At 42.1% G+C, this 12,925-nt stretch overlaps 1 protein-coding gene across 2 annotated transcripts; it reads left to right on the plus strand.

Moving 5' to 3' along the window:
* The first annotated feature begins 21 nt into the window (after positions 1-21).
* Positions 22-12,722, plus strand: ALKBH1 (alkB homolog 1, histone H2A dioxygenase). 2 transcript variants are annotated; one of them, XM_027637612.1, is made up of 6 exons: positions 22-175; positions 2,905-3,013; positions 7,375-7,537; positions 10,266-10,356; positions 11,460-11,653; positions 12,184-12,722. In XM_027637612.1, exons 1-6 carry the CDS (start codon positions 47-49, stop codon positions 12,605-12,607), a joined length of 1,110 nt encoding a protein of 369 aa, XP_027493413.1. In that variant the 5' UTR covers positions 22-46; the 3' UTR covers positions 12,608-12,722. The 2 variants fall into 2 exon arrangements, with proteins under 2 accessions (XP_027493413.1, XP_027493411.1); XM_027637610.1 differs by having other exon boundaries at positions 11,463-11,653.
* The last annotated feature ends 203 nt before the right edge of the window (positions 12,723-12,925 follow it).

Consider the following 12,925-nt stretch of genomic DNA (forward strand, 5'->3'; position numbering starts at 1 on the left):
CGCTCCGCCCCGCCCCGGCACCATCGCCCGCCTCGGCCGGCCCAAAATGGCGGCGGCGGCGGCATTGACCCGGGAGGGCGGGGAGGACGCGTTTCGCCGGCTCTTTCGCTTCTACCGGCAGCGGGACGTGTCCGACCTGCGGGGCGTGGTGGACTTCTCCGCGCCGGGGGGCCAGGTAACGCCGGGTTGCTCCTGCCCGCGGCCCGCGGCGAGGGGCTGCGAGTGCGTCCCGCCCTCTGCGCGGTGTCTCAGCGGGGGGCTGTGGCTGTGTGGCTGCTTCCCTTCGTGCTCGACGCCGAGTCCCTAAAGCTGCCCCGTTTCTGGCTAGAGGACACTGCACTCCAGCGCTGAGCCTCTTACGGATCCCCGTGTTGTTTAAAAACCAGTCCGTGACTCGAGAGAGGCAGCTGGGAAGGGCCCGGGCCCCTCCCCTCGCGGGCCGCAGAGCCGGGCTCGCCCAGGGCGCCCGAGGCCCCAGGGGGCCGGGGCCGCCCAGCCGCCCCTGCCCAGCGCGACGCCTAGGCGCAGATTTACTACTTTTGCTTATGATTACTTCCGTAATGTTTAAGTAGCTCCCTGCACTGCAGTAGGCGGTTTCCAAAGCCTCTAATAGAACCATGTGTAACACGTTAAGAGAAGCAAAGGAATGCGTGAACAGAAAAAAAAGCAAGTTTCACTCTCGGAGCTGATGCTGTTTCCTGGGCCTTTTCTTAGCCCTGAAACAACTGGGTGATCTGGGGTCAGCTTCCCCCCTGCTGTGCTATCTTCCCACTGCTTAAGTTTCTTTTCCTTTCTCACTCCCCTGTAATAAACGCTTGGCTTAGTCATCAGGGCGAGTTCAGCTGATGTAGTGGGTTGGGGGCACGCGATCAGGAGCACAGCTGAAAGTAGCAGCCATCGTGGTTAGTAGTTTACCATGTCTTGAGTAATGGAGAAGTGATCCTCAAAACTAGTTTTCTATTTTGTCACCTCCTGAAAGGATGACAGATAGGTGCTGAAGTATTGTTAACCAGAGATTGATTTTTTACTTATGAGCCTGCATCAAAAAAGGAGTAGGGAATATAGTTAAAATGAAACTTGGCAGTCAGTTTTTCATAGTTGCAATGCTTAGTCTTTTGTTTTCGCTCTTCTATTAAAATATTTCTTTTTCTTTATTTTTTATTTTTAGGCTATAACTTTGCTGTTATAAATGGAACACAAAGCCTGACCCATATGACACTGTTAGAGGCATTAGCATTAACCAAGGAAGTTAACATTTCAGCTTTTCTTGAGCTTGCAGGAATTCTGTATTTGATAAAGGATTACAGTATTATGGCTCTTTTGGGAAATTCAAAGTACTTGAAAGCATCCCAAGCATCTGTCCCCTCTCAATATCGTTCTTTTTGTGCCTGTTACCTTGTAAGATCAGGTGACAGCTTAATAGAGAAAACATCTTTTATTGCTCTTTTCCCCAGCTTAAAAACATCTGGCTTTTCTCTTAAAAGAGCTACAGGCCAGGCAAATTGGCCCAGATAATATTGCATCTTTTCTCTCAGAAAACTGCTTCAAGCAATTGAGCTTTTCAGTGAAATGTGACATACCCCATCTGCCCTGTTACCAGGCTTATTTAACTGATTCAGCATGTATAATTCTCCAGTATAGAAACTGCCTGTTCTCCAAAAGACCAGGCAACAGGTGGTGTGGAAACAGTTTGAGCAGGCAGAGCCTTACTGGGGATGTTCTGTGGACAGGACTGTGAACTAAACTCCTCAGGGGTTGCAGTCACAAAGCTGCTTTTGGCAGAGAGCTGAAAAAATGGCAAAACTGAGCACATTGCAAGAAGCTGCTGCCCAGCACCAGTTTAGATTTTTCTCAGAAATTCTATGTATGTAATTTAGTCCTGTTGCTCAGATGTTAACCGGAGTTGTCAGCCTGGAGAGAGACTGGTTTACACATGCACCACTGCAGAGTCTGTGTGCAAAGGCCCTAATTTCACATACACTTTAAGCTGACATAGGCAAAGTCTTGCTTCTCTCTGCCTGCTTATTCCTATTGTGCCTGGCCATCTCTTTCCTTATATGAGCCTGTACTTTTCCATAGCTGCATGGAGAGCTGAACTGGGGAACTAAGATGGAACAAAACCTACCTGATTCTACCCTGCCTTTCTTAGGACAGTTCCCTGTTATAAGGGAAAAAATGAGTGGAAACAGAGTAGATGAGTTTGGGGGTTTTTTCTATAAATGGTGGCTTATTGCAGTTGAAATACATGTGTTATTGCAACTTAAAAGAATGTGTCAAGAAAATATATTTTGCTAAGCCTTGGGCTGTTGACCGTGCTGTTGGAAACAGAATTGGCAGTGTGGTATTCAGAACTGACGGGGTTTCTGCAGTCCTTCACATCAGAGAGCTTTGGGTACATAATTGCTGTACTGCTTCTCCTTCTGTGAACTACAGAAGAGAATAGGCACGTACCCTATAGGATCACGAGCAACTTGTATTTGGGATGTTCTTTGAAAGTGTTAAGTGTTATGGGTATATTGCTCTCTAATGAAGGTTGATAATTACCAGAATGTTTTTTAATGATGAGGCCATACTGTGGAAATGGATAAATAATGATGATTTTTTTCTCATTGTTACATACTGTTTTGAGGGTTTTTTTTAATGAATGGAGGACACCTCTCCCCATCTCTAGTATTGTAAAAGTATTGTAAAAGTGTGTAGGTATCCTTTGATTCTTATGTTGAGCTCTGTTACCAGAATGCCCTGTCCTGGTCATGGCTGTTCAGGCAGTAGTTCTGTGGTGCAGTTGGCATTTTCATAAAACTTACTTTGGAATGTTGTAGCAGTCTTTCTTATAGGTGCTGGTTATGGACAAGCTTTGTGTTTCTTACTTTTTTTTTAACCAGATTTGTTTTCTTTTGCCAGGTGTTCAGATCACAGCTCAGTATTTCTTCAGTCAGTGATCAAGATGCCTACAGAGCAGGATTACAGCCAGTTAGCCAGTGGAAAGCCTATGGCCTCAATGGGTATCCAGGTAGGTGCTTCTGATTTCAAGAAAAATTAAATACAAGCTTGTTGCTTTGGATTCATGCATCTTCTATCTTATCTAGCTAAAGGGTGGGATGCAGTGATATATATATGAAGGTGAGGAGGGCTGGTTGTTTCACAGTGAGATCAACCAGACCATAGCTCAGGAGAATGGATTCCTGTTGCCTTTGGCAGAGATTTTATTTCTGTAGAATCTGTTTTTCCTCAATGTATGTCATGCAAATTGGATAAGTGGCTGAAATACAGCAATTCCAGTGTTGAAGTGTTGCATTTACTTGTCAGTGTAGGACACCGAGTACAGTAAATGATAAGAACCTCTTGGCCTATTCAATGTACAGAGTAATTTCATTAGGCAGATTGTTTCAGAAATTGAAATGTGTCTTAGGTTTGCAGTTCAGCTGGTAGAAGCACAGAAAGAGGCTAGGTTGGAAGAGGCCTCCAGAGGTATAGGCCAAAACCCTACTTAAAGCAGGATGAAGTTGCAAGTTAGATCAGGACTCTCAGAGCTTTGTATGGATGAATTTTGGAAATCTCCAAGGACAGAGATTACACACCCTCTCTGGGCACCTGTACCAGTGTTTGGTCACTCCTGTGATTTTTTTATTTTAATGTTATATCTAATAAAAAATCCTCTTGCTGTAATTTGTGACTGTTGCCTCTCGTAATCTTGCTGTGCGCCTCTGAGAAGAATCTGGCTCCCCTCCTCCCTGTAGGTAGCGCTCACCACTACTGAGAAATGTGTCACCAGCCCTCACTGTATCGGGTGTGCTCCTGGTTCACATGCAGTTGGTTCTCAAGGCCCCCTGGCCCGTTGGTTTGGAGCTCCTCTTGGGTTCTCAGGCCATACTGTTGCATGGGATTATTCTGCCCCAGGTGCAGGATTACCACTGTTGAACTTTCTGATGTTCTCATTAGCCCATTCCTTCGGTTTGTCAAAGTCCCTTTCAGTGGCAGCCGTAGCCTCTAGCATATCCACCACTGCCCCAGTTTAGTGTTATCTGTAACTGAAATGAGGATGAACATCCCATCATTCAGGTTGTTAATGTAGATGCAGTTATCAGTCTTGGCCCCAGGATCAAGGAACGCAGCTCATAACAGCCATTGGCCAGACTTTGAATCATCAAATCACTACTCTTTAAGCCTGGTGGTCCAGCCACCTTTTTCTCACCCTTTTAATTTGCTCATAAAATCCAGTTTGGCTCCAATGATGCTGCAGGAGGCCAAGTGGAAAGCTTTTCTAAAGCCAAGGTAAACTGCATCCCCTACTTCCCCCTTGTCTGGATATCTCACTGTAACAAATAGTAAGGCTAGTTAGACAAAATTTGCTTTCCATACTGTCTGTTCCCAACCACCGTGTGTCTGGAAATGGCTGCCTTGAAAGTTTGCTCCGTAATCTTACCAGGGGTTTCAGTAAGGCTGATGAGCATGTAGTTCCCCAGATCCTCCTTATTTCAAGGATTTTTGTTTGATTAATTTTGTTTTTTCTCATGTTTCTTTTGGTACATTGGGACCTGGATCAGTTTCTGTGTGGGTTGCTATGAAGCCAGCCTACCATTTCTGAAACTGAGGCAGCCGTGCTACCCATCTGGCATGTTTAATACACCGGGAATTGAATAACTTCAGGAGAAAGGCTTAAGCCTCTTGCCTCTGCACACTTTTTGTTCCACTTAACCTGTCATATTATAGCTGCACTCACTTGATCTGCTTGTCATTTACTGTCTGTCTAAACACCTTTCCTAGTAATTACATAGGGGGTGTGGGGAATCACAAGTGTTCCACTTAGCTGCATTTTTCTTCTGCTTTGGGAAAGGAAACCTTTCACTAAAATGAAATGTAAATACATTGACAAATTCTCTGTCCTGTTTAGAATCAAGTCATGTATGGATTTGAAAAGAATACTATTTTATCCTTTTCCAGCTACCCTTTATCTGGACAACTTAAAACACTACAAGATGTTTAACCAACTGCCCCAATAGCCCTCTAAATGAAGTGTGAATTTCTTGTTTGTCTGTGGGCAAATGGAAGGGAAGTCATTTGGTTTTGTTCCCACAGCAATGAAATATAAGACTAAAGAAGCTGGATGAACTTCAGTTGTGTTGACCTGAGTTCTGTGAGATGTGACTGATGCTGTCTTTGGGTCTTTATAACTGACGCACATTTGTTTTTCTTGTTGGACTTCTGCATGTGTTATCTTTCTTTTGACTGAGGCTGGAGGCCACTTTCTTTAGGTGCAAATTAATTCCTACTATGTAGCAAGATTTTACTGCAGTAAGAGAATTGCATTTGCTTCCTCAAGGCTGTTTCCTTTAGTGTACAGATCCCCAAAGAATTCTTCTTTTGCCCTTCCCACTTACACCAACTCTTTCAAGGCCAAGAGGTTCAACTGTGTTGTCACAGGCTTGTCTGTGGTGTTCTTTAGTCACTTCAGAGAGATTGCTACAGAATATATTTCTTATTTCTTACTCTTCTCCCTCCTATGTGTGGCAAGGCACTGATTTCTAGCACTATTAATCTTGAGTGTTTGCGTAGAATTTTATAGTAAAGCTCTGCAACTGCTAGAAATTCAGTTTCTCCCTTTCTTGACACAAGAAGCATAGCAGTAACCCACTTTTTAGTTGTTAGTGCTTTTGTAAATCTAAACTAATCTGGTTTCTTAGGAGAAACCTAGGTCAATGAAAGGTTGGGAGAGACATGACTGCCTTCTAAGCTTCTGATATAAAAGCCATAAAATCTGGATTCTTGTTCTCATCTCTGCTTGTAACTAACCCTTCAGGCTTCAATTCCTTCATTAATACCTGGAGATAATACATGCATAGTAGAACATAATTTCATTAATGTAGTAAAGTGCTTTGAGAACCCCACATCAAAAGCTGTAGACAGGAAGGGCAGTATTGTTATTCTGTTCTATGCAGAGGCCAACAGAAAGTAAATTTTATGCTTCTGGCAAAGAAACTTCTTGTAACCACATCTGTCAGAAGGCTGCCATAGCCTGAAAGTGCAGGGAATGGAGTGAAATGAACGACTGTATGTTATTAATACACTGAAGACTTTTTTTCAAACCAGTTACTTTAATCTTGAGTCTGTGAGAGATGCTGGCAGGAAGCTCTTTTTGTGTTTTTATTACCACTTTCATAAGGCCACAAGGCAAGTTTTTATCCTACTGAGACTCCTAGCCTTGCTTCTTCCTTTTTCATCTATTTTTGTCTCTGTTTAACTTAATATACTGAGAAGTTCAAAAAGACACAGTAGGCCAAAACCTTAAAACCTCCTTTTTCTTTGTTCCTCCTATACTCCTATATCTCTATGTATATGGATTTTGTGTTGGTGAGTCTTAATGAATTGACAGCCTTTGAGAGAGTGCCTTGATTCTCAGAGTAGGTACAATACAGACTAATAGCATCTTCCTGTCAGACACTCATTGATCAATATGTTGACCCTGGACTGAAAGGAAACACCTTCAAGGTGCTGGGGAGAAAATTCCAGTGAAGAATCCTGTTAGCACTCCTGGTGATGGCAGATCTTATGTCAAGGACTCTTGTCTGTTAAGATATAGACCAAAACAATCTGTTACCCTGCTGCTAACCCACTTTCTTGGGCTGTTGAGGTGCCTGGCTAAATGAATGCACAAGATTAGCTACATGTTTACTTTGTTTTATTAATTAACAGTGCCTGAAAAGTATTTGCAACAAGCAGTTTGGGATATAACTGGACTTTTATCCCTCTTTCTGAGTGTTACCATACTGAAATATGTATGGATACAACCAGACTTACCTGGAAATAAGCATGAAGCAAAGGAGAGGACCTTTTACATTAACAGAGACTTGCTCAGCCTGGGTACTGCTTTCTACAGTTCTTGGCACTGAAGCAGCAATAAGAAGACAGTATGAGTTCAGAGACAGTGCTAAATCTAGTCTGAAGTCTAGAAAAACTAGAGCAGAATTACTTTAACTCTGCAAGGTTTAAGAGAAAAATCATGCTGAATCATTAAAAAAAAATAAAATTTACTCCAGAGCAATTGACTTTCCAATTTCTTAATCCTTTATTTGCTGTAATCAATATGCCTTATGCAGATATGTTCTTTATTGTCATTTTTTACTTGGACCAGTGTTGGCTGCCCTCTCTGCCTTCTACCTTGTGGTCACCATTTGTTTTTACCGAAAAATTCCAGTAGGTTTTAATTTAACTATAATAGATTTCTTCAGCTTACATGCATAGTCACTAGTTGTTTGTCTAAGGTGTTTTTTCGCTACCTCCAACACATGTCCTTTGCTCTAGATTTGGAAAAAAACCCAGGAAAATGCCTAATCATACTTTCTCTCCATCCCCTCCTTTTTTCTTTGTGGTCAGGGTTTATTTTCATACCAAACCCTTTCCTTCCTGGCTGCCAGCGACACTGGGTGAAACAGTGTCTCAAGCTATACCCCCAGAAACCCAATGTCTGCAACCTGGACCTGCACATGGCTCCTGAGAAGACCATTGACCTGTGGGGACAGAGCAAGGAGCAGCTAAGGTAAGTCCACAATCACCTGTGGTGGCCAAAACTCATAGAGCCAGGTCTCAGCTCCAAGAGGGTCTTAAGAAAAATGAGCAGGGAAGAGAAGCTGAACAAGATTGTGTATATGCTGGCAGTGTACAGATGGTGTCAGGCATGCTGGGTTAAAGATGGATGTTTCATGGCTTCATTTGCACCCTTGTTAATTCTCTACTTTCATATTAAATGGGATTTTCTAGTAGCATGTTGTTTTAAAGCCATGAGTGAAACATAAAATAGTGACCCTGGCTGATGCCATGGTGCTTGGAAGCTTGCTAAGCTCAGCTACCAGTGGGACCATGAGGTCCCTCTAGGTCTCAGTTTTCCTGAGGCAAAAGGGATCCTTTCCAAAACTCCCCACTCATACTAGCATTTCTTCCCAGTCAGTTCTTGGACCCAGTACACTGTATTTGAAAGGCTGTTATCTGCACTTCTTTGAATTTCTCAAGTGAACCAGTTGCTGTGTTTTTATTTTCTAAAGTATTTCTTTTGGTTTGATTTTGTTTATGGTTTTTCTTAATTCAGTATGAGATTGAATTAAATGTATCAAATGTACCATTTTAATGGCAATGCTGTTCACTCTGAAAGATTCCTGTAGGTTCAGAATTCTGTGGCTGATGCAGCTGCCTTTCCTCTACCTGATTTGGAATTTAATGGAGAGTTTGTCCCAGTTTTGAAGTCAAGTAGCAAGTTTTTGAAAAAAAGATAAAGTCTTTAAAGCCTGAACTTGAATAAAGTCACCTGTAAAGATACATACAAGATTGTGTACTGTAAATGGCATCTAACTTTTAGCTGTTTGGGTATTTATCATTACTTTATTGATTTCACTGCTCATTTTCCCTAACGATTGTTTCATGTGATGGTGCAACCAAAGTTTCCTACAATGCTCATCTTCCACCTCAGTTTTTTTAGCGAGATTGACATGCTGAGAGTTTTCTTTAAAAATACTCTTAATATCTACAAGACATGGAATGGCAAAAGCAAGATTTGGACATCTAACTGTTTGCTCCTAGGAGAGAAGTTATGCCCTCACTTGTGTTTTCCAGGCTCAGCTGGAATTAGTTACAGAAATTCAGACGCCTTTTTTGTGTTCCATCAAGGATGAAAAATTGTTCTTTGAAAGGGTTGTGCATTGTGCCCAATAGCTGAAAAAAGCGGGGTGTTGTTCCAGCTTGACAGGCCTCTCCCAGCAGCACCTCCTGCACGAAGAGAATGATCAGAACAGAGGTTAATTTGCAGCTGCATCCAGTTCAGTTGAAAACAGTGTTTGGAAGAGTGATGGCTGGCAGAAACACTGGCAGTTTTATTAAGCACTTGCCTGAGTCTTCAAGTGAACAAACTGCTGTATTTGTGCTTATACCCAGGGGCAGCAGATCAAAGTAGCCAACTTCTCTAGTATCTGGAGTGAGAGTCTTTCAGGGAGGGGAGAAACAGTGCTTAACTAAAAAGACATCCATTTCCAAAATGAGTCACAACTTTAATGCTTTTTAAAGCCATCAGGAAGATCGTGGCTTATTTACTCTTTTCAGGATGAGAGAATCACAAAATAGGAAGAGCCAATACGGTTCCTAGACATATATATATACACTATGCTTGCCTCACAAAATGGTTCTGTAGTGCTGGGGACAATTAAAAGCATAAAAGGGGGCAGAGAATCCCTACAAGAGATATACATATATATGTATGTATGTATGTATGTTCCTGTGTATAAGGAAAAGGCTGGCAGAGTTTTATAGATGCTATCATGTACCAGTGAATAAAGAAACAAGGGAGCTTCAGACCAAAGCCCCCATGCTGCTCAGTCCTGTTCTAACATAGTTATACCAGAATTTCTCTGTGCTTTCTTGTAGGAGCACCTGCTGCTCAGATCTAGGAACTCAGTTGTTTCCAGATACATGACACTAAGACTTTCTTCTTCTTAGAAATTGCATACAAAATACCAAGTTCTGGGAATAAGGACCTCCAGAGCATTTTGGGGTTCCCACTGTTGTGCAAACGCTCTAGCACTGTAGTGAAAGAAGGGCACTTTCAAAAGGCATTTGCTAAAAGTGTTCAATTATGAACATTATCTATTAATTGAAGATGTTCAGGAACAAGTTGTGAGCTCTCTCTTTTCTGAATGCTGTGTTACCTGTTTGTAGGCTCCAGAAATTGTTCCAAGCAGAATGTACGTGGCAGTTACTGTGTTGCTGTTACCTATGACAAAGATGGAAACTGGAAAGACTACTTTCTTTCAATAATCAGTGAGCTAAGAAAAATTACTAAAGGCAAAGAAACTGGCCTTTCTTGTAATTTTCTATTAAGTGCCTAGAATATTTTTTCATTGCATTTGCAGCTTTCAGATCTTCAGATTCTGGTCTTTCAGTTTCAGGTGCTCAAATAGTACATGTTTAATTCTGACTTCTAAATCTGCACCAGTTCATTGTGTTGTTTCCATCTGATAACCTGTTAGGTACCATGTTGAAAACACCAGCTTTCAAACTGACAGCAGTTGGCAGCAGGCCCCATAGCTTGCACAGATTGCATGAAAAAAATTTTCAAGGTCTTCAGAGGAAAACAGTATGGGCACTGAAAATAAAAGTTTAGCATGCATTGGTTTTAATAGGCTGTCGTATGGATGAGTGAATCTCATTACTGTATGCTGCACTACCAGAAGAGCCCTCAGAAATTAACACATGTTCTCTTTCTTTCCATTTTGTCTTTGTAGAAGGAAAGATTCCAGTAAACGGGAGCCCAGAAGCTTATTGGAGAAGCTGCGCTGGGTGACCCTTGGTTACCATTATAACTGGGATACTAAGGTATTGGAATTAAATTCTTCTCCATTTTTGTTAGCTGTAAGCACTCAGAATGGCAAACAGAGGAGGACATCATCAAATGAAACACGTATGATTCTACAAGACAGTCTTGAGGAAAGGCTGTAGCAAACCATGCTTTTTAAGAACATTTTTCTGTATTAGTTCACTGTGAAGGATTTAACAGCACAAATCCATTGCTGTATTCTTTCCTTTGAGAATTATTGTTATAGCATACACTCAGCTCTAGACCTGCAACTCTTATGTCAGGGTAAGGGAGCATTTTTATCGTACCAAAAGGGATGATCACAAAAGCATTGTTAACTATTTAAGGTCAGAATGATTTCTGAGAAACTACTCCTCTTTGAAGGGATGAACAGGAGCAAGAAGAGATGGCTGCTCCTGTGATTTTGAACTTAAATGATTCTGAACCAGTCTTACCAACTAACAGCTGTTTTGAGGCTCCTGATGAAAATAAAATTGTTTTCATAAGACTGAGTTAGATGGAGGCTGAGAAAGACTGGCAGAGTGGATATGCATCTTATCAGTATATTGAAGGTAACTAAATCTGCTTGCAGCCTTTTATTTACCAGATCAACCTGTTTATTGGATGGCCTTAATAAAAGTGTGAGTATTCTCTTCCAGTCCTCTCAGAATCACTCATGGGAGAGAGAAAAAGTAGTTCTGCAATCAACTCCTGTTTCTTATTCTTCAAGAAGGGACAAAGATGCTTGTTTCGTAGCTCTCTTGATGAGCTACAGAACTGTCTTTCTGTTGGCAGCTTTAGATTGTGACTGAGAAGATCCTCAGGATGTTGGTACTAATCTTACTGACTTCAAGTTTAGCATCTAGATAAAATGATTAACTCCATGATTAATTGAATCTCTGGCAGTCTCAGCATAGGCCAAGAATTTAATGATAAGAGGTAAATTTCCTGTAGTTGTGCCTGTGTCGTAGTTGTTTTCTAGGCAAACCTTATGTCCTTCTCTGTGACTTTCAGCCAGACTTTTGAGTTCTTGTTCAATGTTTGTTTCCAATTGTATTTGCTGCTCTGATGTGTTGGGTGTGGCTTTGTTTGTTTTTTTTTTCCCTTGCTCTCCTTCTTCCAGAAGTACTCAGCAAATCACCACACTCCTTTCCCCTCAGACCTTGCATTCCTGTCAGAACAAGTGGCTGCAGCCTGTGGTTTCAGGGGTTTCCAAGCCCAAGCAGGGATCTTGAACTACTATCATTTTGACTCTTCACTGGGAATTCATGTGGATGAGTCCGAACTAGACCATTCTCGGCCCCTTTTATCGTTCAGGTAAGTCAAGGAAAGCACTTGAGCGTTGTGGAAAGATTAGTGGCTATTTTCTAGAGTTGCATATGGTTATAGGAAGCCAGTATAATGTACTTTGCTAATTGGGTATATAATCTTCACTCTCTGAAGATTTGAATAGCAGAAGATTGTAGTTCAAGGACTTAGGTTTTTCTTTGAGGACTGCTTGAATAGTATGGATGTAGCACCTGGAGTGGAAGAACTCTTTGCACAGAGCACTGTTCTGCTCTAAAGCAGCAGAGTGTCAATTGGTACTAACAGGCAAGGATGAAATAACTCAGCAGAGCTTCACACTGGCAGGACAACTGCTCACACAGTGCCTATCTTGAACCAGGCCTCTTAGTCTGTTTTTCATTTTCTAATTGTAAAGTTGTTACTAGGAGTCCATCTGGTTTTCATGATTGCATGGGGTTTTTATAAAGGGATTTAGCTACTGATATTTTCTTATTGTACAGATAGTTGTTCTCTACCTGAATTTGTTTTCTCTTCTCTCTCCATCCTTATACCATCTCTAGTTTTGGGCAATCCTCAATATTTTTGCTTGGGGGCCGTAAGCGGGAGGAGGCCCCAACGGCGATGTTCATGCACAGTGGAGATATCATGGTGATGTCTGGCTTGAGCCGCCTGCTGTACCACGCTGTCCCCCGCGTGCTCCCCAACCCTGAGGGGACAGCCGTGCCTTCCTGCCTCGACCAAGCACTTCCTTCAGACCTTCCTGTTGGCTCAGTCATTGAACACAGCTCTGACGAGGACTGGCAGGTGTGTGCCAAGTACCTGCAGTCTTCCCGCATTAATATGACTATTCGGCAGGTGTTGGCTGAGGGTCAGAAATTTCCAGAGGATTCTGACACAAATGGAAAGGGCCAAGCACCCTCTGAAGACAGTCACCATGAGGAGAACGGCAGAGGCAAGAGACATAAACCAAATACAGTCAGCTGAGACCAGGAGATTGTGCTGGCATGGATGGGACAGGCAACCTCCAAAAGGAATTAGGACTAATGTAATATTGCAAGTCATTTGTCTGTATTGGGATAATAAACTTGTGCAGAATAAATGTAGTCCTGCTTGCTGTAAGAAATAGGTGGGGGGAGAAAAAGAATTTAAAATGAAAAGAAGGGTTAAGTTCAGGACTGAGACTCAGGAGATGAACTCTATTGCCATTTTGTTGCAGATGTTTACTCTGTTCCCTTTAAAATATCTGTATGTCAGAGAATTTTAAGCTTGGCTAAGCTTAAATGGTTTAAGCGTTTGGTTAAG

The sequence above is a fragment of the Corapipo altera genome, unplaced genomic scaffold (assembly GCF_003945725.1).
Source record: "Corapipo altera isolate COAL_440 unplaced genomic scaffold, ASM394572v1 23, whole genome shotgun sequence".
In the NCBI taxonomy this organism is placed as follows: domain Eukaryota; kingdom Metazoa; phylum Chordata; class Aves; order Passeriformes; family Pipridae; genus Corapipo; species Corapipo altera.

Excerpts from the sequence above, each read along its gene's own strand:
- ALKBH1 (XM_027637612.1), top strand. The coding sequence starts at position 47 with ATGGCGGCGGCGGCGGCATTGACCCGGGAGGGCGGGGAGGACGCGTTT. Across the intron at positions 176-2,904 it reads TCTCCGCGCCGGGGGGCCAG|GTGTTCAGATCACAGCTCAG; the intron begins GTAACGCCGGGT and ends TTCTTTTGCCAG. Across the intron at positions 7,538-10,265 it reads CAGAGCAAGGAGCAGCTAAG|AAGGAAAGATTCCAGTAAAC; the intron begins GTAAGTCCACAA and ends TTGTCTTTGTAG.